General features: G+C 38.2%; 1 protein-coding gene across 1 annotated transcript in view; it reads left to right on the top strand.

Moving 5' to 3' along the window:
* The first annotated feature begins 421 nt into the window (after positions 1-421).
* COBL (cordon-bleu WH2 repeat protein) overlaps positions 422-25,349 on the top strand; it is a 109,661-nt gene continuing 84,733 nt past the window's right edge. The window contains exons 1-6 of the mRNA XM_008948017.1: positions 422-622; positions 9,607-9,817; positions 10,586-10,814; positions 12,842-12,886; positions 15,292-15,386; positions 18,793-18,876. Coding sequence (XP_008946265.1) covers positions 423-622; positions 9,607-9,817; positions 10,586-10,814; positions 12,842-12,886; positions 15,292-15,386; positions 18,793-18,876 — 864 coding nt within the window. The 5' untranslated portion in view covers position 422. The remainder of the gene's footprint in view (positions 623-9,606; positions 9,818-10,585; positions 10,815-12,841; positions 12,887-15,291; positions 15,387-18,792; positions 18,877-25,349) is intronic.

Raw genomic sequence — 25,349 nt, 5'->3', positions numbered from 1 at the left:
TTCCTGCTGTCTGACTTGGAGGAAACATTCATTTAAATAAACAGAACTCCTTCTTGAGTCAGGTCTGGACTGGACCCAGCATTTCTGTTTCTCTCTTCAGAGGAGCATACTTCATACTCAGCAGAATAATTATTATTTCATATCCTAATTATGGAATTGGTTCATCCCCTGGGGTGTGGAAAGCAAACAGTGGGAGTGAGTGAATCATTAAAAAACTAATGTATTTTTAGAGAGGAGGTAAAAATTAAATGCAACTTCATTGAAAAGTGTCATGATAAAGAAAAATGGGTCTTGCATTAGGGGAACTTCTTAAAAAAATCCGAGGTTATTACTGAAACACCGTATCTTCTTACTAATATGTTTATACTTTGCTTGTGAGAAATTATTTATATTCTTCTTGCTTTTATTTCTCAAGGAGAAAAATGAAAGCTCGTGCTCCTCCTCCACCAAACCAACCTTCTGCAGCGAGTAGAATTCTCAGTGAGCTCCAGTCACCTGCAGAGACAGCTGTAATTTCTGATCAGAACCTCGTGAGCATGAAGGAGAACAGGATAAACAGAACAGTGGACTTCACAGTCATTTTACCCAGTGGGGTGGAGCAGAAGAGCACAGTACAAGGAAGGTAAGGCTTTGATTAACTCCTGCTTTCTGGAGCCCTCCGTTCCCAGTGGGATACTTGCTAATATTAATGTCTCCCTTTCTATGTTCTCTCTGCCATACTTCTCTCTGCGTTTTAGGCAGCTGTTGTACCAGAGTTCTGAGAGCCCTGTATAAAGGACCTTCTCTGCTGGGGTAGCTATTGTATTACTGTTTTCCCCATGGAACACTCTGAGCACATTTATGGATCCATCTCTTCCTTGGAGAGCCACTGGGCTAGTCTTAGGTTATATCACACCTCACAGTACAGAGGGGTTTTGATGCAGTGGAAGTAGGTGCTGGTGGCAAACTGGATTCCTGACAGTTGGCCTGTCTGGAGTAATGCTGAGAAGTAAGCTCAGAAGATGAATGATTCATCACATTCAGAGAGTCTGCCTTCACAAATGCACTGTGATTGTGTGGACAGCAGAGCATCTTCTGGTGTTTAGGAAGCATTTTCTGTTTAAAAGTGTATTTTTTTTTTCCATGGGAAGAGAGGGGTTTCTCTTGTCATTGGGTACAATCAAGGGCAAATTGTGTTGGAAGGGCAGTTTTGAGATAACTTTCTTTGCTGTGGGAGCTTTTCCTTTTCATCCTATCTGTGAGAAATGTTTTGAAAGACTTATTACTTAAAGAATTTGGAAGAGTTTTTAAAATATATTTGATACTGTGATGAAACTGTTACAAACAATGGTGTAGTCAGTACTGGTCAAGAAATTGTATGAATTGATAACACCAGATTTGGAGGATGTGTAGATGCCTGTTGATAGCTCAGGATCTGTGCTTATTTTACATTTGGGGTTTGCAGCAGTTAGTCTGTATTCCTGTGAAACTACTCTCCTTGGTCTGATATATTAGTCTGTTTGGATTGTGTGCCTTGGTGTATTTGGATGGCTGAGGAGGGTGTGCACAGCAGTGTGTAGTGTCTGGTACTTCGTTCTCCCCCCTACTTATATTGTAGAAATTGGTGTTTGCTTAAGCCACTCTCAGGAGACTAGTGCAATTCGTGTGGGTCAGACTCAAACCCAAAGTGATGCTGAAGGTTTTAAAGAAAAGCAGTACTTATCTAACCTCTTGGATTACACATTTGGTGATTGAGTTTTTATGGGGAGATTTGGATTTAAGAGAAAGAAGAGAACAGGTATGGAAAGTAGAACAGACATGAAACTCACTAGTCATTAAGTCCCAAGGAAAGATGGTATTTTGCAGGGAAATGCAAGCCACCTGGAAGCTAACAAGAGGCTGACCTTCATGCAGCTTTTTGTGTAGAGAGATACATTATTGCCATATGGTTAGAAAATACTTCCTTTTCCCGAAAAAAAAAAACAAAACCAAAAAACACAACAAAACAAACAAAGAATACAAAAAAAATAAAAAAAAAAAACAAAACAAAACAAAACCAAACCAAACCAAAAAAGCACTCCAGGAGTGCTACAGGAGTGGTGTTTTAATGGAACCTTTTGAAGAATATACAAACTACAAGAGCAGAGAGCAAATGCAAAAAAAAATCTGTACAGTGAATTTACAGGTCTTTATTATCGCCACCATTAGTATCACATACACTGAGACTGAATATTTTGGTTATTAGCGTCTTTAGTTTGTGGACTAAAACCTGAATGACATGTCAAAAATAAAACTTCAGCTTCTGTGGTGTTATTTCAATTGTCGGTGTTAAGCACTAAGCAACCAAAATGTTTCTTTGTTGTTCTCAAAAGGTGCCCACTTCTTGCCCAATGTCTGCATGGCAGTCCGAGGCCTCTGATTTAGGTGGCAGTTCAGTTCCTGCTTGTGCTAATTTGCTAATCTAAGTATCACCAGTGCCTAACGTAGGTAGTAGGTGTGATCCCTCAGTGCTGTCTTGAGCACATGGAGTGGAGAGTTAGTGACAAATGTCAGAAACCTGTTGTGGCAAGTGGAAGATGATGAAAACACAGGAGGAGGGTAAATCATCCTAATGAGTTACAAAAGAAGAAAAAGGTACCCTATAATGAGTCCTGTATTACAGTGACATCAGTCTGTGAACAGACCTCATGCATGCTGCTGTTCTTTGTAACTGCTGGAAGATTAAATTTTCTATACACTACCACTGGGTATATTTTTAGGGATGTGGAGTAGAAAAAAAAAAAAAAATCAAGAGGATCTGAAATGTTTAGGGGATGAACTGTCTTAAGTCTCCAGGTTTGAGTGGAAGCCCAGGCTTCCTCATCTTTTTGCATTTTTAACATTGTGAACTGAACAGCTATGAAACAATGATACTCAGGTAAACATTTAACGATGAAGACACAGATGGAAAAAAAAAAAGCAGTGTTTTTATTTAGTTTGAAGCAAATATGGGAGCCAGTGCAGGTAATAAATTCTTTTCCTTGTTCATTCTTTTTACCTATAGTAATATCATGGAAGGACATTTCAGACAAATTCTGCTCTTGTTTTTAGTGCTATAAATCTTCAGTATTTTCATTGCCATAATTAAAACCATACTTTGCAAAATCTGCTTTTAGGCACCGTGAGGAAATAGCTATTCTGTTGTAGAAAAATTTGCAAAACCTTGCCTTGGCCATCATTATAATGAAAAATGCTTCTGTAATTTCAGGGAAGCAGTTGACAGGGCAGTGAAGTACACTACAGAATGTTTGAAAATGTAACTACTGTAGTTAACTAGTATCACTTAAGGTTATTATAAATGGACTAAGTTAAATGTCAGAATTCTCTCTATCAATTTGTTCATTGTATGTAAGCAAAGCATCATGTTAATTTTACTTTCTTCTCTCTGTAGCAAGTTCCTATAAATATCAGAAAGCAGGCAGAAAAGTCTCATTACATTTTCTTGAAAGATCAAGAAAAAAAGAAAATGTGGGCTATTTATAGATATGTTATAGGAATCTGGTATTTTAAAGTACATTTATTTACAAAAGTTAGCTCAAGATGACAATCTGTCTTCGAGTTTGTTGCTATGTTTTTATTACATTTATTACAGCCTTGGGAAATACATGGTGCAGATTTTAAATGAGTCCTTAAGAAGTGTATGCAGCATTAGAATAGTATTAAAAAAGTTTTATTTTTTTGAATTATTGGTCCCTGAGAATCCTACTGTAAAATATGTAAGAGTATTTGTGAAAAACTGCTAGCCTTTCCCCCCCTGAAATACCCCCAAACTAGCCTATATTTGTACTATTGTCTGAGCACTAACTGATATGCTTATAGGATAGGCAGACCATTGGCCACTTACACATTTTATGCACATAGATCTGTATAAGATGCACACAAACTGTGTTAGCAGCTCTGGCAGAGGCAATGGTTAGGTGTTTAGAAAGAAGAAAGGTAGGAAAGCTTACAAGAGTTAACAGAAACTTTCTGTTTGTGATTCTCACGGGTAATACTTTCAATGGTAACCTATAAATAAAGGGATCATGCAACTGTCTCAGTTCACACAAAGTGACACTGAGGTGGGCTTCTTGATTAACACAGATAGGGACACTTAGTGTCAGCAGCTTGAGAGATTAGTAGTATTAGAAATATACTGCAGAAAAATGAGGCAGTTGGAAACTAAATGATGTTTGGTTTAGAGTAGTCAGCACATGGATGACCAGTATACAGAAGAGTGAACTGGACAGTTGTTGCTACTGCTGTTATCTTACACACGTTACACAAATTCTCACATACATGTGATGAGCAGAAGGCAGGATACTAGAACAAATAATAGACCAGCTGAAGCTGTAGTCCCATTCTGCAGATACTGGAGGATGGAGCTCGGAACCGAATATGTGTTATGTGGAGCATAGAGCTGATGTCACCACAGAATTAATATTCTCACATAACTCTCAGTGAAAGACTCTTAGGTGATATTAATTGTGGTCTTGTAGCTCAATGTAAGTTGTGGGCTTGTAGTTCAACATACAGAACCGTGTCTCGGAAAAGACCGAGAGTATGAAGTAAGTCCAGGTTGGTAAAACATGAAAGAGATGTTGTTAGAAAAAGATGAATAGGGCACGTACAGCAAGGGGGTTAAAAAATAACCTCAACTATATACTAAATAGGGGTCAGGTCAAAACTACAGGAGTTCAATGTAGGCTTAAAAAAATAAAAATCTTACTAGAATAATTTACAAAATAAAATATATGTGAAAGGACCACTGGAACTCACCTGCTTTGATTCCCACTCAGTGCAGCTCTCACAAAGAGATTACTCAGGGCCGTCTCCAGGCAAGTTTGAATACCTCCAGGAAGGAGGTTTCCAAACCTCTCTATACCCCTGTTCCAGGGCTTGACCATCCTTGTGGTGAAAAAAATGTTTCCTTGTACCTAAATGGAATTTCCTATGTTGGCACTTGTCTCTTGCCTCTTGTCCTGTTTCTCTTCTCTGCCAAGAAGAGTCTGGCTCTATAACTGTACCAGTTGGTAGTTATAGGCAGCAACAAGATCTCCCTTCACCCTTCTCATCTAAAGGCTCGACAAACACAGTCCTCTCACTCTTCTTGTATGTCATCTTGATGTTCCTTCTGTGGACTTGCTCAGTTAAAGAAAATAAAAGCCAAATATACATGCGCAAAATAAGAAAAGAAATAGAAAGCATTTGTGAGTATTTCGTTTATCATGCTTCCTGTACTTCTTTTGATGCAGGTTGCTATTTAGGCTATACGTTTCTGGTAGTGTAGGAAAACTTCTTTTCATGAAGTGCCTGCTGTGCTTCGGAGCATGAGAAAATGATGACGACTAACACGCTGTTTTTTGGTTTTAAATGCAGGTAGCGAAATTGTCAGAAACTTTAGGTCACCTGCTTCACAGTACTGATTCTTTCCCAATCCTCACATTAGATTCTTAATGTGTGTTTGCATTGACATAAATAAAGATTCTTCTTTCCTCCAGTTTGAGATTTTTTTAAATGAGCATTTGTAGCATGAACGTAGAAGGTAGTAGGAAAGTCAGAATCATTTGACAGAGTACAACTTGATCCTGCACATTTCTTTCTAAGATGTACAAGGCTATATTATTTTAAAATGTGTTTCTCTGTGTGGTCCAAGGAGATTAGGCCAAGCCATGCTCAAGCAATTCAGTTGTTTCCTCCCTCTTGCACTATAGTTGTCTTTGCTGCGTTTTGCAGGTGAATAACAGGACAGAACTGGTTTGACACACCCAAAATTGATCCAGACATGAGCTTGATAAATATTTCTGACAAAGTAGTTGTTCTTTACTATCCAGAATTGGTGTTAAGTGTCAAACACCTTAGTAATCGACTATCAGGACAGAGGCAAAGCACTCTCCTTTGCTAAGAAGTTGTCTAGACCATCTTGTCTGAATCCTAAATTGAGTTCAGCCTCCATTTTTATTTCTGTGTATTTGCTTATCACTCATTGATGTTTGGTGTCTGTCACATGGTCTCTTCACCCAAAATTTCAGCACTGCCTCATAAGATAAGAAAGAATTGTGTTTCTTAGCTGAGTAGTTGAAAAGACAGGAGACATTTTACTTTTTCATTTCAGCTTTAGATTTAATCCTTTAGGGTCAGACCTGCCTGAATTTCAAGTAGAGTATGCTCTTCACTAGGTCTCAAAGGCAGGTTAAAATAGACTTTATCTACAACTATTTCCTTCTCCAGCTTTACTGGTATCCATCATCTCCAGGCACTGTGGGTAGGAAACAGCAACTGGGAGGCCATGTGGTGGCCACGTGGCACGTGGCTACAACTGTGGTAAGAACTGAAGACTCTTTGCATCTTCCAAGAGCCATATTCAGGCCAAAGTTAGAAAGACGAGTTAGTCTAGATTAGCAGGTGACTCAGTATCATTCTCTTGCTGTATTTAGCACTTGACTTGTGTGGCATATACATGGATTTACTTGAAATAAAGCTCCCATTTAAAATCAAGCTTAAATGTATTATGTGTCGGTGTGGGCGGCACGAAGCAGCACGGAGTCCCCAGCCAGGTGCAGAGAAGGAACTTTATTTACAAAAAACCCAGCCTTTTTATGCCGTCAGTCGACCATTAGTTTACATACTTTTTAGGCACAACAAACCCACTTTAACCAACCACCAACCACCCCGGTGCAAACACAGAGCATGCCTCGCCTCCTCTATTCTAGCTGAGTCCCTCTCCCAGAGCCCTTCTCCGCTTAGCCTGAGTGACAGGCCGGAGCCGTGATTTTACCAGGCCCTCCCTTACAGAGCTGCACCCATCCGCTACAGTATTACCAGTTTAGAAGGAAAAGTTTTCAAGTTGGTGAAATGGAAATATGGTATAGGAATAATTTCATTGCAAGAACTGCCCAGCTCTCTTACTTCTATGGAAACACATAATTTTTGAATTTCCTTTGTAGAATTCCTCTTTCTTCTTCTCCTTTTTCTTTTTGTCCTTTTGAAGTATTGTGGAAATTATTTTCCCAAGATTACATTTTGAGGGGAGCATATTGTTCACTTTGAAGTTGTTTCAAAGCTCCAGAGATCATAATTTGTACTCCAAAATGGTACAGATGAAGCCTATGGATGCTTTTCACAGAACAGTTATGTACTCTGAGCAGCATGGCTCAAGATGGGACACTGCAGACTTCTTGAATTGTTATATTTAACACACACCTGCTCTGTAATTAGCAATATGACAAAACCTCAAATTTGGGTGGATTTTTAAATTTTTCATTGTCCAGACAAATTTGTTGAACTCGTGTGATTTCAACTTATTTCCTCTGATGACTGGTGTTGATTCTATTATTGTTGCAATAGTGCTACTGTTGCTGCCTCCTTTCAGTGGAAGGTGCAGAGGATCATAATGTACTGTTCTTTTGATGAACTTTTTTTTTTTTTAAAAAAGTCCTTTTTCAAGTGCTCTTTTTTTTTTTATGAAGTAGTTTACATGAGACAAGATAACTGTCCAGATTTCAATGATTTACCACAATATGATGCACTAGAGAAATATATTAGCATTACAGTTTAAGTAGAAACATCAAGCTTGTTGAACACCATGTATTACAATTCTGCTGGGATGTTTGATTTTCTCTGAAACAATAATAAGAAGGCTGAGAGGAAAAAATACATGCAAATTTTATTTTAAAAGAAATATGTCTGTAAACAGGCTGAGATTTGTATCAGGCAGACTGGCATTTTTTAAAAGTCTCACTGCTGCACAGCTTAATAAATATTCATGTAAGTATTGGTGTAGGTCAGGTTCTCCTGTAGCTCTGACTTGGTGTAAATGTTTCTGTTGGTTTATGGTGTGTTACATATGAATTAAACATGGTTGTGAAATACAGATGTTTGCAGCTTGGGGACAGTGCCAGAATAAGTTGTCATGAAATAACCTGATACAGTTTCAATTTACAAACTGTACTTCTCTATTTAGATGCTCTCTATGTCAGCAGTTACAACAGTGGTCTATTTTTCTGAAGCCTCCTATATATATTAATGACATCTCTTTTCCTTTTTTGATCTGTAGTCATCTCCTTGCTGTCTTCCCTTTTTGATGCAGTCGCCTATTTCAGATTTTCCATGCTTGCCACTTTTTCAGCTCCCACTGCATAACTCGGTTAAACTTGAAGTAGGTTACTGTAAAGAAAGTTCTTTCTCATCACTTGTGTGGAAAGAGCTGTCACCTACATATAGTTTATTCCTTCAACTGCTAAAAAGGGATTGTTCTTGTTTTCCATTATTGTTACCTTTGCTGTCAGCTCTCCAGAGTTTTTCACCAACTTCTTGAGCAGTTGTTGGCCAGCAACATATCCATAGAAAGAAGATGGGCAGGCCACCACTGTGCCATTTCCCAGATGCTGGCAGTTTGCAGTTAAAGGACATTTCTTGAGCTACAGATATAACAGTGGTAGCCAATAACCTGTGAAGGGATTTTTTTTTTGTTGAATTTGCTTGCATTTTGAAGCTGTATAGACTTTTTCCAGTTTACATGTTAGAGGAGATGCCAATTCCTTTGACAAATATGTTATCTATGTAGTTATTTTCACTTCTAGAAGAAAAATATCCCATGTATATGACAGGCTTTGGGTATGACTGTTAATTTCTTTTTTAATATATGCCATTTTCTTCATGACAGTTACTGGTTTATGAAACCAAAAATTTTCAGAAACATAACTAGTTTCAATGAATGTGTTTTCTCTGATCATGGATGGAATTTTAGGGAGGAAAGTTGAAAAAAAAAAAAATCAGTACTGTCATAGATGAGAATTTCAGGACTGTGGAGGAACATAGTTCATGTTTGTCTTGCAGGCAATATAAAGCTCCAGTAAACATCGAATTTATTAACAGAAAAGAGAGTACCTCCATGCAGAGGCATGGAATAAGAGAGGGGCAATGACTGACTCTTTTAACATTGTGGTTTAAGAATCACATCTCCACTAAAAGGTCTTGGTTATGCTAATACTTGAACTGGAAGTTTTTGTACAGGGTTAGTGTCCTTACCAAAATAAATATGAAAGAGATCTCTTGTACTTGGATATACTGCTGGTGTCGGATGAATTTGGGGGGTAAGGGACAAGGACAGACTCAGTTATAAGATGGAAAAAAAAAAATACTGTCTACGTTTTATTCCAAGTTTTAAAGCTCCATTTTGAGTTATGTTATGTGGTGGTTCAGATCTAGGTAGAGTTTACCATACCTAGAGTGCATAATTTATTTATATCTTGTCTTCATGGTAAGGAACAGGATTTGAACTGGAGAATTTGATTTATGGATTTAGCAGATAAGATGCACTTTGTCTGCTCTTGGCTTATATTTTTTGGCACTACTGTTGTCTGCCTCATAATGAATAGTTAATTGCCAGCTCATGGGCATGCACTGAAGTGCGAATATATTTCATTCCTAACATTTTATCTGATCTTTTTAGCATTTCAAAGCATTTGCACTGTTACCTCCCAAAGATGGTTAACTAGTGACACATCCACAGCTTGTATTGTCTTTTTTCCTCCCATATTAAAACTGAGGTAAATTTTCAGTAAATGTTTTTTCTCATGCTAACAGTGAATGTCTTCGTCCTTGCAGTAAAGCCGTGATGGATCTACTGGTTGATTTATGCAGCCAGTACCGCTTAAATCCATCCCAACATAGTCTTGAACTGAAGTCTTCAGGAACTCAACAATCTATGAGTTACAAGCCAAACAGTTTAATAGGAGCACTGGATGTACAGACGGTACTTCTGAAAGAGAAGGTTCCTGAGGAGAAGACAAAGCGACCTCTGCCAAGGGTCCCTGAGGTTGGTAGTCTGTAGGGTTAAAATGGTGACACAAAACATCGTCTCATTCCCATGATTTCAAGCAGTTCTTCCAGTCTTTGTGTCTTCAAACGAGATGGGAAAAGCTTGAGATTGACTATAACCTGCTTTACTAGCTTAACTGATATGCGTGCAGACTGGCAGGTGCCAGTCTGGACTCCAGCATTTAAACAAAATGTTACATTGCATGAGGTTGGATAGCTGGAAGTCTGTTCTTACAAAGATCCCTGATTGAAGACTAGGGTGATTGAATTTTTTTGTAGTGGTTGAAATGAGAGTTGTGGGATTGTGTGGAGGTAGGTAGGGTTTTGGTGGTATTCTGTTTGCCATCGTTACTGAAGATACAGGAGAAGACTGATCACTAATAGGTATATTTCACGCTACTGTGAAAATCCACTTTCCAGATACGTTTGCTGAAATTTTTCTTATTCTGAATCGATATAGCTAATTACAGTGTCATGCCTTTCTGAGCGCTACTTGTAAACTTTCACAAGTTACGTCTGCCTCACCTTCCTTTTCCTTTTTTGCTTGTTCTTGTGAATGTCTTCTTAGTGTCAGGAGAGTTCTGAGATTGATTTTTGTTTCTTTTTTTAAAATTTTTTGTAATAATACTTTTTGTAATAGTATGCATGCGGGGTAAGTTTGCCTAGGAGTAGTCAAGACAGTATGGAAGTCCACAATGCCTTTCTTATTGTAAGAGAGCCTAGCCATGATGGAGGGAGGGCTGAGAGTTTGTGTTTGTTTCTGCAGAAATCTGTGAGGCTGATAGTGAACTACCTGAAGACACAGAAGGCTGTGGTTCGGGTTAGTCCAGAGGTGCCTCTCCACAACATCATCCCAGCTATTTGTGAGAAGTGTGAAGTCAGTCAAGAGCACATTGTTCTTCTGCGAGATGGCATCACAGGGGAGGAGCTGGAGCTGACTAAGTCCCTGGAGGAGCTGGGGATAAAGGAGCTGTACGCCTGGGACAGAAAAAGAGGTAAGCTGAGACTGAAAGTGGCTGCTGCAGGGTTGGGTGATGTGCCTGCAGTATTACAGGTGACTGAAGAGCATTCGTGCTCTTGTTCCTTTGGGGCCCAGCTGAAGCAGCAGAGTAACATCTCAGTCCAGAGAGCAGCAGGGGTTTGTTCACTGAACCATGCCCAGAGCAGCAGGCAGGAGAGCAGCATGCCCAGCTGTGCCTGGATGTTCTTGGGCCCTGTGCCAGGCAGGGCTGGCCCCTGGCAGGGCTCAGGTTGTCCTGGGGCAGGGCAAGAGGAGGAGCTATGCTATCTCCTGGTCTCCTGCTAGCTGTGGTCAGTGCAGGTGTGTGTAACACGGGGCCATCATCCAGGCAGAGTCTGTCGCCTACCTGAGGTGTGGGTTGGAGAGAAAGAAAGAAGAGACATGCCATAGTCATGGCAGGGCTTGTGAGAAAGAGACTGTGGATGGGTTCAGAGACAGTTCCTCCAAAGAGCGAAGTTACTGATGGTTTAGTGAAGAGGAGCTAAGAGGTATTTGTATTTTGATTATTCCTCCCTTGTTTATTCACCCTCGCTTTCTGTTCTTGTAGATGATACTGTAGCAGCAGTTTCTCGGGGTTGAGTTTTATCAGCCTGATTGTATATTCAAATAGAATAATTATGCAATGTGTTTAAAATATACCTGCTTTAAAAATTTACATTTACAGGCGCTGCTTTTTTTGAGGTCAGAAAGTGATATTCATTAAAATTGTCTCCTGCAGTTTATCTCAATCAGTATCACTTCCAGCACAGTAAATATCCTTCTTTATTGTTTAGATAACGTCAGTCTTGTAGGTGCTGAGCAGCAGGCTTATTTTTTATTTATATAGTTATTTATTTATGTTCACATTTGGTCTCTTCTTTCTTTGGTAAGTGACAGTTCTACCTCTGTGTGAGTCAAATTTCACTGAGTTTAGACTTTTAAGTAAACTAAATGTCTCCTTTCCTTTTGAATTATTAGGGTGCTCAAAAAAGTGGCTGACGACATGTTGTATCTCAACTGCATGTTTGGTTTTTTTTGAGACATGTTTATTGTAATTAAGCTAACCATTTCGGAGAAACATATCAAACATGCAGAGTATTCAATGGGATTCATTCAGCACACTTCAGGGACAAATTGTAATTAGCCTAAGCCTTCCTTAAACTCTTCCATTAAGATGAAAATGATGGTGTATATACTGTTGAACTATTCACCCTCAAATCCAGTTGTACAGTCAAAACCAAGACTCAATTTCAGAGTTGGGTTTATAGCAGCAGATTATGTAACACTTCATAGTGTGCTGCTTTCTGAATCAGAATTTTTTTTTTTTATATCTTACTCTTTTTCAGCATTCCAGTATACCTTTCATTATGATAAAGTCCCCCTGAATCCTGAGAGTAATTCAGCCTTTTCTGCCTTCCTCCTACTCTGCACCATGGTGTCTGATGAGAAAACTGCCAAATACACATAAAATATACAAAAGGTTTCCTTTGTTCCAGCAAATTCCTGCTTCCCATTTTCTCATTTGTAATCTCCAAGAGGAATAATCCCATTGGTTTCAGTAGCAGTTGGTCTGTGTGCATTGAGTAGATAGATGTTCAGTCTGTTCAGTTATCAGAACAGACAGATTTTTAAAACATGTTCCCACTAACAAGTAAGGCATCAGAGGGCTAAAAGCATAGGCTGTGCATTGCAAGAGCAGGTTCTAGAAAGTCTTTGTGCTTGTCATTCTTTCCTTCCCTGGAACAGAAATACCAAGTGCTGAAGGACTACTAAAAAGACAAGCTCTGCTGCCACCTGCTTGCTTAATTTGATTTAGCAGCCGAAGCAGCTTCACAAGTGAATACAGACACAGCTAAACTGCTTCTGGTAGCAGCTCTGAATGTCTGTTGTCAGTCAGCATTTTTTTTCTGTAATGCTTAGGAAAATAAGTGCTGGGAGTAGTTAATGAATATTGTGGCTTACAAGGCAATATTAGAGGTTTAATATATCTTCTTTTGTCCTTTCATTGCCTGCCTTTTCCAGTTCCTCCATCAAAAACTCAGTCTGAGCCTTCTCTGAACTCTAGAGGTACTGTACAATGCTGCTGAGGGGGAAACCATCTTTCCCTTCACACTGTTTAATGTGGGTTTGGTAGATGGATCTTTAAGAACGTCATGTGAAATGCTGTAGAGAAACAAGCTACTTGCAATCTGTGTTGTCTTCAGCAAAGTGTTGTTTACTCGTCTGTGGTCAGAACACACTTCTGTGTCTAGTGCTTCTTTAGTAATTGCCTCTAGAATCCTAGCAATTAACAAATCCTGTCATTTAACTCCCCTGTGGTATGGTGTGTTTCTTTACAGATCTGAAGCCTTTTCAGGTACCTAAAGCATGACTGGTTGAATTTCAGAAATGCTAACATCTCAGTGGTCTCTTGGGTTGAGGATTTATTTAGTAGAATATTTTGAGATCTATGAGATCTTCCACTGATTTCAATTTACATGAAGAAAGCACTGTAATAACAAACCTATGTATACACTTTAGGTGACTCTCAATAGATGCAGATTTCTGAATTACTACTGTAGGTTGGGATTGATTAGATTACATTGGTGTTTCTGCTTCTAGTTAAATAGAATATGTGTATATATAGTATATCCTTTTCCCTCACTAAGTCATCATAATAGATTGCTTTAATGATCCTCAAGAAATGTATGGTTGATTTCTAACTGACTTTACATCTTTGCATTAGTAAATACAATATAAGCAAAACAAAACTGTGGATATCACCGTTAGATTTTCAGGAAGGAAGTCCACCTCCAGTAGGTGACAGCCAATCGAGCAAATCTTATCTCCTGTCTTATTGCCTCTTGGCTTCACTAATGCCAGGACTTTTCCCACTAATACTCTCTCATTACTTGCTGTGGCTTCCTCTTATACAGAGCATAATACCAGAGGGAATATCTATTGTATTTATTTAAGAAAAATTGATCCATTTCTGTAAGGATTCCTTGTTGTTATGAAATGACGTGCTGTGTTTCAAATCCCAGTTTATTGGTATTATACAATGTTTAATGGTAATGTTGATGATTAGCTGTTACTGAGCTAGCTTGTGCTAGCCTTACATCATCATTGTTAATAACAGAAGACTATTTGAGTAAGGGAATCACAACCTGCATCTAGTTGCAGCCCAGCCCTGAGCAGAAAAACAGCAGTTGCTGATGAAAGAGCAGAGAGAGTGCTTAGTACTTGAGAAAGGTATTCATTTATTGCTCTATTTTTTTCAGTGGAGTTGCAACCTCTCTTTAAGGATATTTCCTCCCCGTTTTCCTCTGGGTTCATCATCTTTACCCTTCTACTGTGCTTTGAGCTACTGTATGTGCTTAACAGCTTCTAACACCTGACACTTGTTGATATGCAAAAGTGATCTGTGTGAAAATCATGTGCTTTGTGTGAAATGCCAATCAGTTTGCAGGAGTTCTGGGATGAGGGGTTTTTTTGTGAAGCAAACCTTTATTTTGTGTCAACAGACAAGTAATTTCACATTTACTTCTCAATTGTTATTAAACAAAACAAATATTTACAAGAGAAAACAATTTTTCTCTGTACTTCAAGCTTAATGTGTGCAAGGGAGATACTCTGATGTGCTTGGAACCAGTGAGAAATCTTTATAACATTTTGCAGTGTCCATTAAAAAAACCAGGAGAGCTCTACAGTCTGTATGTTAAATGTCAAACCAGTGGTTGTTCCATGTGGTGCATGACCACATGCACCATGGTGCATTTTGCTCATCCAGCTTGTGTGAGAGAAGCTGAAGGGAGACTAAAGGGTCTGAGAATTTGTACAGTTCCTTTGCTGGCTCAAGGAGGACATGCATGTTTGAGCTGTGGCAGCCTGAAATGCATATGAACTTGCCTCTTTTCCCACCTGAAGTAAAAGCACCAAGATGAGAAAAGATGAGCACAACCAACTGTTTCAGGTTCTAAGGAACCTTTTTTCCTTTTTTCAAGACAGGAAAAGTCTCTTTCCTCTTCACAAAGATTTATCCAAATCCACATTGAGAGTCTTTCCGTTAACTTCACTATGTTAAGTCAGGCCTGTGAATTGTTAAAGATATGAACCACCATTTTTTTTTTTTTTTTTTTTTAAAGATCTTTTTTAGTATTACAGTACCTGTGAGTTTTAAGTGGGATATCTAACAAGAGTTTCTGATGATTAAGCAACTTGCTCATGTCTTGCCTTCTAATAAAGATTATTAAATTGTGATTGAAAACTTCGTGCAGTTTATTAAATTATTTCATTTGCCCCTATTAAATTTTAGAAGAAACTCAGAACAAATAAAAGTTTGATGAGAAGAAAGTGCAGGATCTGGCAGTTACTTAGATAATTCAGTTCATAACTTCTCCAGCTCATAAAAATACAGCATTAATCCAGGATGATTTAAAATACTGAGTCTGTGTTTCAGAAATGTAAAAAACTTTCCATTATACCTGTTTCAGAACCAGGTCGAAAGGCTTCAGTAAGCAATGATGCAATAGAAAAAGAAAAGACAAGACTTCTGGGATTGTTTAACGCTGACAGAAGAGGGAGCAAGGTAAGCGTTCAACAATGTACTACCTCACTAAACAGAGTTGTTTTAATTCAAGATGTGTTATGTCTGTAGGTGGTGGTGTTTGGGATTTTGGGGGGTTTTATTTTCTCTTTTTGGCTTTCCCCCTTTTTCCCTCCCATTTTTCCCCCCCCTTTTCTTTCAGTAATAATCTGTTAACAGGTGTATAAACTATGTTTAATCCTTGCAGCCTGATGGAGATACCAGCTGCTTATTGAAGGAGCTAGGCAGACTGACCGTTTCCTTTTTTTTTTTTTTTAACTGCTGTGGGTTCAGTATGTGTTAACAAAAGGCAGTAGTTTCAAGCAACTTATGTCTTCTTAGTAGTGTTCAGATTACAAAATGCTTTTATGAAATAACTGATGTAATATAAGACAATTAAGATATCAAGCAGAAATGTCTTAATAACTCGTGTATGCATGGGTGATAACCTGTTTTAAAACATTTATATCTTTAGGAAGCTCTATGCAATCATGCTGTTGCCATATCCAAGTCTGTAAAATCAATTAATCTAGTGTAGATGAAACAAGTTGCAGTACTGACTGCAGGATCACTATCTGCTGGAGTGCATGTTAGGCATTTTTAACTTCATTTTTAATCTTGAGTTTGGAAATTTAAAAAAGAAATTTTGTATAAAGTAATTTTCTTCTCTTGAGATGCCTTTATGAAAAAATTTGTCATTCATCACAGCAATTAAATCCAGAAAAACTTTCTAACATAACAAAAATACTGGGCTTTTAACTTCATATTCTTTGCATTCTTCACTACAAATATCTGTGTCAAATGTTTTTGATGGTGAAGTATTTACTACTCCAGGATGCCAGACTAAAAAAGGAATTTTCTTTGGTCCGGTTTTAAGAGCCCTGATTTTGCAGTGAAAGCATAAAATATGTGTCTGATTAACTGATACCAAGAAACATTTACTTGTTAATGGACCGATGTTTCACTTAGCCTTTCAGTCTTCTCAGTCATGTTTTCAAAACTGATAAAATTTTCCAAAATCTTTATTATTTCTCTGCCGTTTTGATTATGATCAAATCTGGAGTGCTTTTATTGAGGAATAGGTTTATAGACACTGGGAATTACTGTGTTGAAAAATCTGATCTGCAATGGATACTGAGCTATTCTTAAAATCTTATAAAGGACACATGGAAATTGTATGTTATGAAAGAGGAAGTCAATCGCTTTCAGAGTGTTTATCCTCTGTAAGCAAATATTTCCCATTTAGAAGGGAACAAAGGCATAATTAGAGCAATAATGCTGTATCTGCCTGGAAGAATTGAATCAACAAGGGAGCTCAGCTTGAGCCTGTAGAGCACACTGCAGGGCTGTCGTTCCTCTGAAGGACCAAACACACCACAGCTTGCAGTTTCTGCATGACAGTTTGTCCTCTGATTCGACTTTTCTGAACTTTGATATGAATTGTGTGCTCTGAGAGTTACAACTCCTGAAGCAGCTCAGATGTAACTTGTAAAATATTTAGTCTTGCAACCTTAGAAGAAGTGACTATGAAGTATCCCAGTTCTGTGGTTACTGCAGTGGGTTTCTCACAGCTGAGTTTGGGATAAGTGTCCAAAAACTCCAGACTTCCTCTCTTTTTTTTCTATTTTATTCCTCATGCTTGTTAATCAAAGACAAAGGAGATGATAGTCTGAGGATTTTTAAAATATGAATTTTAAGAAATGCTAAGGATATTGAGGATCAATTAACAAGTTACAAGTAATATTTGATCTAGTAATAAATAGGAACTGTACAAACATGTACAAAAAACTAGCTTCTAAATCAGACGTAAAAGTCTTTTTTGCTGCTCGTTCTGACAAGTTAATTGACTTTTCTGGGTTATTTCTTTACTGAATTCTTTCAAATGGGAAATACTTTGTAGAGAAAGAAACTAAGTCAGTCACTTTGTTTAGTCCAACAAGGAAGGTTACATTTTCAATATAAACCTCTAGGATTTTGAACCCAAATAGATGGAAGAATTACTGAAAATTACTGAAGAACAGTGAAGCACACAGGAGCAAGGGAAGTGTCCAATAGCCATAGTACATCTGGCTTGGTGTTGTGGAAGACTTCTAGTCAAAACAGCAGTAAAACTGCTGAACAGACTTAGTTAGCAGAATGAAAGTAAATTAATTAAGTTCTTTGAAGAAAAATTTTGATAGGTTGGTGAAGGGATTATATATGATGGGATGCCTTGTGATTTCAGGGCAATGAAGACAAAGAAGGGCCCACAGTTCCTAAACTCTGCTCTTTATGATTATTCTTACATTTTTACTCCTCTGCAAGTCTGAAGTTGGTTCTCCTTATTTTTTTTAATTTTTTATTTTTTTCTTTGCATTATGATTTACAGTGCTGCTGTGTGTCTCTGTATGTGGTCATGCGTACTCTGTATTTTAGAATTATTTGGCAGCAAGAATTGTCCAAAGTTTTGCACAGTAGTAGCACGTCAGAGTTGCAGGCATTTACAAGGGGAAGGCAATTTCTTTTGCAAGGGAAGAAGAATATTAGCTTGTGTTGCAAACTGTCCTGGATCAGGTGTCACTGCATGCTACAGGCCTATGCTCAGATTTCCATTCCCACACACTCTTGCTTTCTCAGTTAGCACCCTGAAAGCAATAATCGTGTTACAACAATACACAAGAACTTGTTGGAAAAAACATTCTGCTGTATTAAAACCACCATGACACAGAATGAAGGCAGAGTCCTATTCCCACGTCTGATACAAATTTGTTGAAAGTGTTTCTTTCGTTAACTTTGTACTGGCAGGCTTAATGCCAGATCAGGTATCATCTTGTTCTCTACATTCTAATTTTACACTGGATCAGTTACCCTCTGTTCTTCTGCAGCTGGCATAAGGAACAGAAAGGTGACATGAACTCCATATCTTTTTGATGTGAAATGTAGTTGTGTGCCTGAGGCTAAATCCAGATCAAATTGGCACTGCTAAGCAATCCAGTAGAGCAGAGGTCCTGTGCAGACAATCATGGGATCTAGGCAGAAGCAGGGTACATGCCAGTGCACAGAAAGAGTCCTGCAGGTGGCAGGGAGAATTACTCTGCATGCTTCCTCCCCTGTCTCTGTGCCTATAGCAGAGACTTGCAGTCTGACCCTGGTGCTACTGGAGTCGCTTACTGCCCGTTTTCCTCCTTGCCCAAGAATTGTTCTGTTTCTCTCTATTCTTGTTCTTAGATCTTTCTGCTAATGGACTTTTTAGGGCCTTCCCTACATCAGAGACATTTTGCACACTATTTTAGAGTTTCTCAGCAAACAGTCCAGCTCCACAAGACAGTTTGTCTTGGCTCTGCGATGAGGTTTCATGCTTTGCTCTGGTATGTGTTTGCTGTTTATTTTCCTTTGCTGCTGCTGTGTAGGATACTTGTTTGTGTTGCAGACAGAAGAATACTTGAGGATGAACAGAGATTGTGGGGAGGAGGATGTTTTTAGTTCTACATCTACAAGTGAAGGAAGCTTGGATGTAAGTACTAACACAGCTTATAGGTGCTTTTGCATACCTATTAGATCCTCCAGTTTGCATAACCAGAAACCAGTGCTATTCCTGATGCTTAACCAAGTAGAAGTAGAAATAGCTTAGTTCTTAGCAGTATTAGTTACATGAGTGCACAGTTTGGGTGTCTTGTAGTTAAAAGGTGATGCATTGTCTTCAAATAAAACTTAACCTTCACTATAAAGTTTCCTTCAACATTAAGTTGTAATCTTAGCAATTGTAAGCAAAAAGCATTTTAACCAAGGACATAAGCATTGTGACTGTAGGACAGTGCCAGTACTGCATGATGCAAGAGTATGTTTGCCCTGTCAGTGACATATAAGAGAGGGCTTTCTTCATATAAACCCACATCTCTCATTTTTTATCCCCTTACATGACTCTTGCAGTATGTCAGCATTCCATTTTTTTCATAAGTAGCTTGGGAGTGGAGAGTACTTTTGTTTCAAACACTGGAAACAACAGAAAGGATCTTCGTTAAATGTAGGTATTGGGGTACTGAAATCCTGTGAACCTCATCTAGAAAGATTTTTAAGTACCTGATAGACTACTAAATTAGTTATTGAGGATTTAGGTTTCTAATTAGAAAATGTGAATCCTAAATATTTTTAGAAGGCAATTTTGGTGGGTTAGTAACCATAATAAATAGTGTGTCTTTTTGTGGCTTTTTTAATGACTTGGCTTTTTGTTACCGTATTTTCAAAACCTGGAGTAGACTGTCAGTAGCATGATAAAAGCCTGAAATATGATGTTCAGCTCAGAATCCCCTTTTCAAAAACAAATATTTGGAAAAAGAGTTCTGACCTATGAAATGTACAGCTTACTAGCCACAGTGAAGTGTGACAGAAAATTGTGGAAAAAATGGAGGAATGAGAAAACAAATCTCAGATAACAGGGGTGGTACAAAAGAAGTCAAAAGGGAGAAACAGATGAAGTGATTTGCTGTAAGGTTAAAAAAAACACCTAACTCTGCAAGTCTTTGAAGACTTCATAATGCAGGAGTACTGAAATGGGAAAGCTGCTTCAATGCTAAAAATGTGGGTAACACTATAAAGACAAATGTTTTAGTGCTAGCACTCTGTCAATATAAAGTCCTAGTAAAGGGTGATGTGGGTAATAGAAATATAGTAGATAAAAGAGTAGAAAATCCTCACAAGCTCTGCCCAAATAAAATCATCTTGTGCTTCTTAGCCACTGTCGTTATAAACAAATCTCAATATCTTGATACCCACGCACTAGAAGACAAGGATGAAAAGGAATGATTCCAAGTGAAGGTATGCAGGTAGTTCACATACTGTCAACTGTCTTTTACACTATTGCATGGTGCTTCTCTCAGAAGAGAGACATCTCTTAATTTATTTCTGTAGGGAATTTATAGGGTAAATCATAAATGAAGAATTTTTTTTTTCCCCCTTTCTCATTGGTGAAAAAAAGTTTTCAAACCTGTCTTGGACATGTAACTGTCTTCTAAAGGCACAGGTGGTAGGGAGCAAAGGAATCTTGACTAGGCAAATGTTTTCTTTTTATTCTGTTGCATTCAGGAATTTATTCTTTCCTCTTCCCTTTTAAGAGCAATTAATCTTCAAGTTGAAAGTGTAGCTATTGTTAAAGGTTTGCGTCTTTCACTTCTGCCTTCACACCTGTATTTGTATGAGTACTGATCCTGCTAAGACCTAAGTACATACTTAAATGAATGTATTGACACTGTTCCACTTTTTTTTGGTACTATTCTGTTAAAACTCCTAGAAGTTGCATAAAGTAAGTATCTAACAGATACAGTCAGGAGCACAGAAGGTCCATCCTTTGAACAGGCTAGATGGGCTTCAAGAAAAAGATAAATAATTGTGAAATTTTAGGTGAAAAATTGTAAAATATGGTAAACGTGGCATAAATAATTTGTATTAAGATAAAATTCAAGTAGAAATGCCAATGAAAGCACTTTATAATTTTTAATAGTCAGCTTAGCAGTTCCTTATGAGTTAGACTTTCACAGAATCACAGAATTGATTTCACAGGGGTTGGAAGGGACCAACAGAGATCGAGTCCAACCCCCCTGTCAGAGCAGGACCATCTAGCCTAGGGCAGGTCACACAGGAATGCATCCAGATGGGTCTTAAAAGTCTCCAAGGAAGGAGACTCCACAACCTCCCTGGGGAGCCTGTTCCAGTGCTCTGGAACCGTGACAGTAAAGAAGTTCTTCCTCATGTTGAGGTGGAACTTCCTGTGCTCCAGCTTGTATCCATTGCCCCTCCCTCGTCCCATTGCAGGGTACAAGTGAAGAGGTTGCCCCTTGCTTCTTGACATCTATTTCTATGCATTAATTACATCCCCCCTTAAGTCTTCTCTTCTCCAGACTGAAAAGCCCCAGGTCTCTCAGCTTCTCCTCATACAGCAGGTGTTTCAATCCCCCAGTCATCCTCATAGCCGTTCGCTGGACTCTTTTGGTAGATCTCTGTCCCTCTTGAAATGGGGAGCCCAGAACTGACACAATACTTTAAGACCCTCTATTGTTCTGAGTAATTCCTTACTCCAGTCACTCAGAAGATATCATCACTTATTTACTTCAGTGGAACTGAGTATCTTTGTTGAGAATAAATGGTATCTTATGTAGCCATATATACGAAATAAACATTTAGAGTTTGTTATATAGAAGTTTCATTGAGCTAAGATAGGACTTCTGGCAAAATGTCATCTAATAGAGGCTTCCTCTTTTGCAGTTTGCGCAGATCTACTTTCTGATACTGGTTTGGGTTATCTGACAGTATTTTGCATTTGCTGTGCAGGAATGAAAGCCAAAGTTTCAGATTTATTTCTGAAAGGAAAATAGTTTGCTATTGCCTTCAGCATAGTGCCAGGAGGTAGACTGGCTGCATCAGGAACATTTTTCTTGCCTGTAAGGAAATGGGCAGCTCATGAAATACTACTGAGGTAAGGGCATGAACTTCAGTATGCTTAGTTTAAATCCTTTTCTCACTGTTATGTGGTGGTGATGTGCATTGAATTGTAGAAAAAGTAACGATTCTATTTTTTTTTATTTTTTTTTAAGCTGGGTAATATGAAGGACTGGAATAAAGATGCAAGAGATAAGAGATCCTTAGTAAATACTTTTTAGCCACCAAACCACTCTCAGTGCCATATTTATGTAATTATTATTGAAATTATTAATGTCTCCAAAAATACTTCAGATTGTTGATGAGAAAGCAGATTTTCAAAGTCAAGATGGGAAAGTAAACACTTAAGCTTGAGGTGGAAGGACATTTGTTCACATATAAGTAAAAATAAAGGTGCAAAAAGAAGAATTTGTTAACACCTTAGAGAGAGATTGTAAAAATGCAAGAAAAGAATTACCTGTGATAATCCTCAGAGTTCATCATATCACATGTAAGCAAATCATCTGAAATCTAATGGTGTATGGTAACTGAAGCAGAAGGTTCTCCCTTAGTCTGTTCCAGTTTTGTACTAAGCAAGGGAGCTTTATATCTGAGTTTTCGCAGGTGAAATGCTACTGAAATACACTGGTATATAAATACAACATACAAATCGAGCAGTTAGGAGTTGCAGCACAGTTAGCCGTATTCTGCTTTTTGTGTGCCAAAGGCAGACAATCAGAGCTGGAATTGAGAACAGCTAGGCGAAAAAAGGGGAATTTAAGTCATCTCATCTCTGCCACTTGGTGTCACTCACCTCAAATAAACAGCTGATCAGGGTGAAACCTGATATTTGGAACACAGTACTAAAATTAGCTGTTTTTATTTTGGGGACCTTCGTGTTTTCATAAATCAAGAAGGAAAAACCACATCCCAAGTGCTGGACGATGTGAAGCTCTGATGTGGATTTTGTTTATGTAATAAATCAGCTTGGGAAAAAATATTTAGAAGTACAGCCAGGAACACTTATCAGAGAATTTGAAACTTCAGCACAAAGTCTTATCACACAAGGTTTTTCTAGTTCAAACAGGGCTTCAACAGAACAATGTTAGGGGATTTCCATCAGGACCATTTTTTTAAAATGTAGTCTTTGGTGTATGTCTGAATATAGATGTTACTCAGAATCAGTGAACCTAGGTGAAGGAAATAGCCCAGCAGTTCCTACTTTATGAATCTATCATGGTTATTATTATATATGCTTACAAACAAAACTATTGTGGGAAAAAATCATGTTGTTTGAAATCCCAAGCAGTTATAATTGGTTTAGATATGTCTAGGATATGTGTATGGGGGCTTTTATCTCATAGTACCTGTGTAATTACAAGATCATGTTCCAGAAGAAAAATACTGTGCTAATACTGTGGAAAAAAGGATCAAGTACAGTTATGCTGAAGTGATTGGAAATGTCATTTCTCTTCAACCATGTCAGGTCCCAGGTGATCAGTTAATACCGTTTTACTGTCAAGGATTTCACCACACATGGCCAGTACTGTTTAGAGCAGTAGGAATGAGAATGCTCCCCATGTCATCTAAAACAAAGTTAACAGCCAAATACTTCTGTTATTTCCTTGTGTCTGATAATCATATTGACTTTAAATTCCTGTTTTCATGTTCTTGCTTCTTGATCTTCTGGCAATGCTTAGGATGATGATGTTGGTTATGTGTGTTTATTTGTACTAGCAGGGTCAAATCCTGGCACTGTTTTGCTGCGTTCTATACAGTCAGAGCTACTTATGCATGCTGTCAAAGGCATAGGTTATGAACTGGCACTGAAACAGTTTTATGTAGTGTGATTTTTATTTGCAAAACATAAAACTCAACAAACTGAGTATGGAGAGTTGTCGAAATACTACAGCAGACTGGTCTGTTCCCCCAGTTTTCTGTTACCGGGGGCCTGTAGGCCAGTATTTAGATGGAAGAGGATGACACTAGGGAAGACACAGTAAAGTTATAAATACTTTCATTTGCGCAACTGTTTACGTTATTAGAACAAAAATAGATCTATTAAATACAAGATGTCTCTGGATAAGGTTAACCCTCACAGTAGAGTTAGTTTTATTTTGTTATCCTGTGATGCTCTGTGGAGGACAGAAAAACGAACAAACAAACAAACAAAAACAAGAACAAAACAAACAAACGAAAAAACCCACAACATTTTATAGTTAAATTCCTTGGTAAGAAGAAAGGCTTGACAGAGCCAACTGGGTTGTGACTGGCATTCAGAGAATTCCAATAGGTAGCAAAGATGACAGTGATCAACTTTATTTCTCCCTGTCTACTGAGATCAGGACAAGAAGTAATGTGCTTTATATGTAGAAACAAAAGAGTCTGACTACATGGTGGTTTCACAAGGGAGCAGGTTATTAAAGAGACTTACATCCTTACCATCACCTAATCTGTAAAACCTCCAAAAATGTTTAGAGGAGGAGCTACACGTACTTGATCCTGTCTTGGAGTAGAAGGATAGATTAGACGACTGTGGAGGTGCCTTTCAGCCATATTATCGATACTGAAGAGATGCAGCTGTACCCACCTCCTTTTGTGGTATGCAATTGCATGAGATTAGTTGTCTTCAATCATGTGAATCATAGATACTTTTACATGATATTGTGTCTTTTGTTTTTTCATACAGTATGTGATAGCAAAAGATAAGAGCTTGAAACAGTGACTGCCTGCCATGAGACTTCAAATTCTTGCTCCAAAGTATGGTGTTACTAGACCAACTTCAAAGAAAAGGTCCTTGGAATTAGTGTTTAAAAAAAAAAAAAGAAAAATCTCAGAACCAGCTGAACTACTCTGGCTAAAAAAAAAAAAAAAAAAAATAAGGTAATAAAAAATAGCCTGAGGCAGACACCTGGTATGGAAAGTCTCAGCATCTATGGTTAGAGTATGGTGAAGTTAGAAGCTACTTAAAAAAACAGTATTTGGTGAAGAGACATGTCAGCTGACCCCTGTTCTGACTGTGCTGCTTAGCTTGTACTACCACAGGAGTGCCAACATCATGCATTCAGAAATCACTTGTTAGCTCTTGCCCTCACCACACAGAAGTGGCTTACAGTCATGAGATTTGGAAAAAACAAAATCATTTAGGTGGACTTCCCTTACCTCCATTTGGCTTCTGAGTGTTACATTTGTAGAGGTCACATTTCTAAACTTTTTTTTTTGCAACTATGAAAGTTATATTAAAACCAAAATATTATCACCTAGTCTTTCGTCACCAGTGCTTTCATCTTTACATAAAACTGTGTGGTTCAGAGTAAAGTCATTACAAGGCATTGCATTCAAGTTGTTGCTTTTAAAAAAAAAACAACTTGGAAACTTCAGTTCCTGCAGTGGTTTTTGCAGGATATTTTGAAGGAAATATTCTCAAGAAGTGTTCTGAGATGTATGGGGCGAAATGAATCAAGTTTAATTGAAAGGGCTTGTGGAGGGCCATGTCTACAAAAGGAGCCGAGCATAACTGTGCCTGGCAATGGCTGTTGTAAATAACTGGCAGCGCAGGCTTCTGTTAGACGCTCT

Source organism: Merops nubicus, unplaced genomic scaffold (assembly GCF_000691845.1).
Source record: "Merops nubicus isolate BGI_N331 unplaced genomic scaffold, ASM69184v1 scaffold2789, whole genome shotgun sequence".
NCBI classification, from domain to species: Eukaryota; Metazoa; Chordata; class Aves; order Coraciiformes; family Meropidae; genus Merops; species Merops nubicus.
This window is presented reverse-complemented; position numbering and strand designations above follow the sequence as displayed.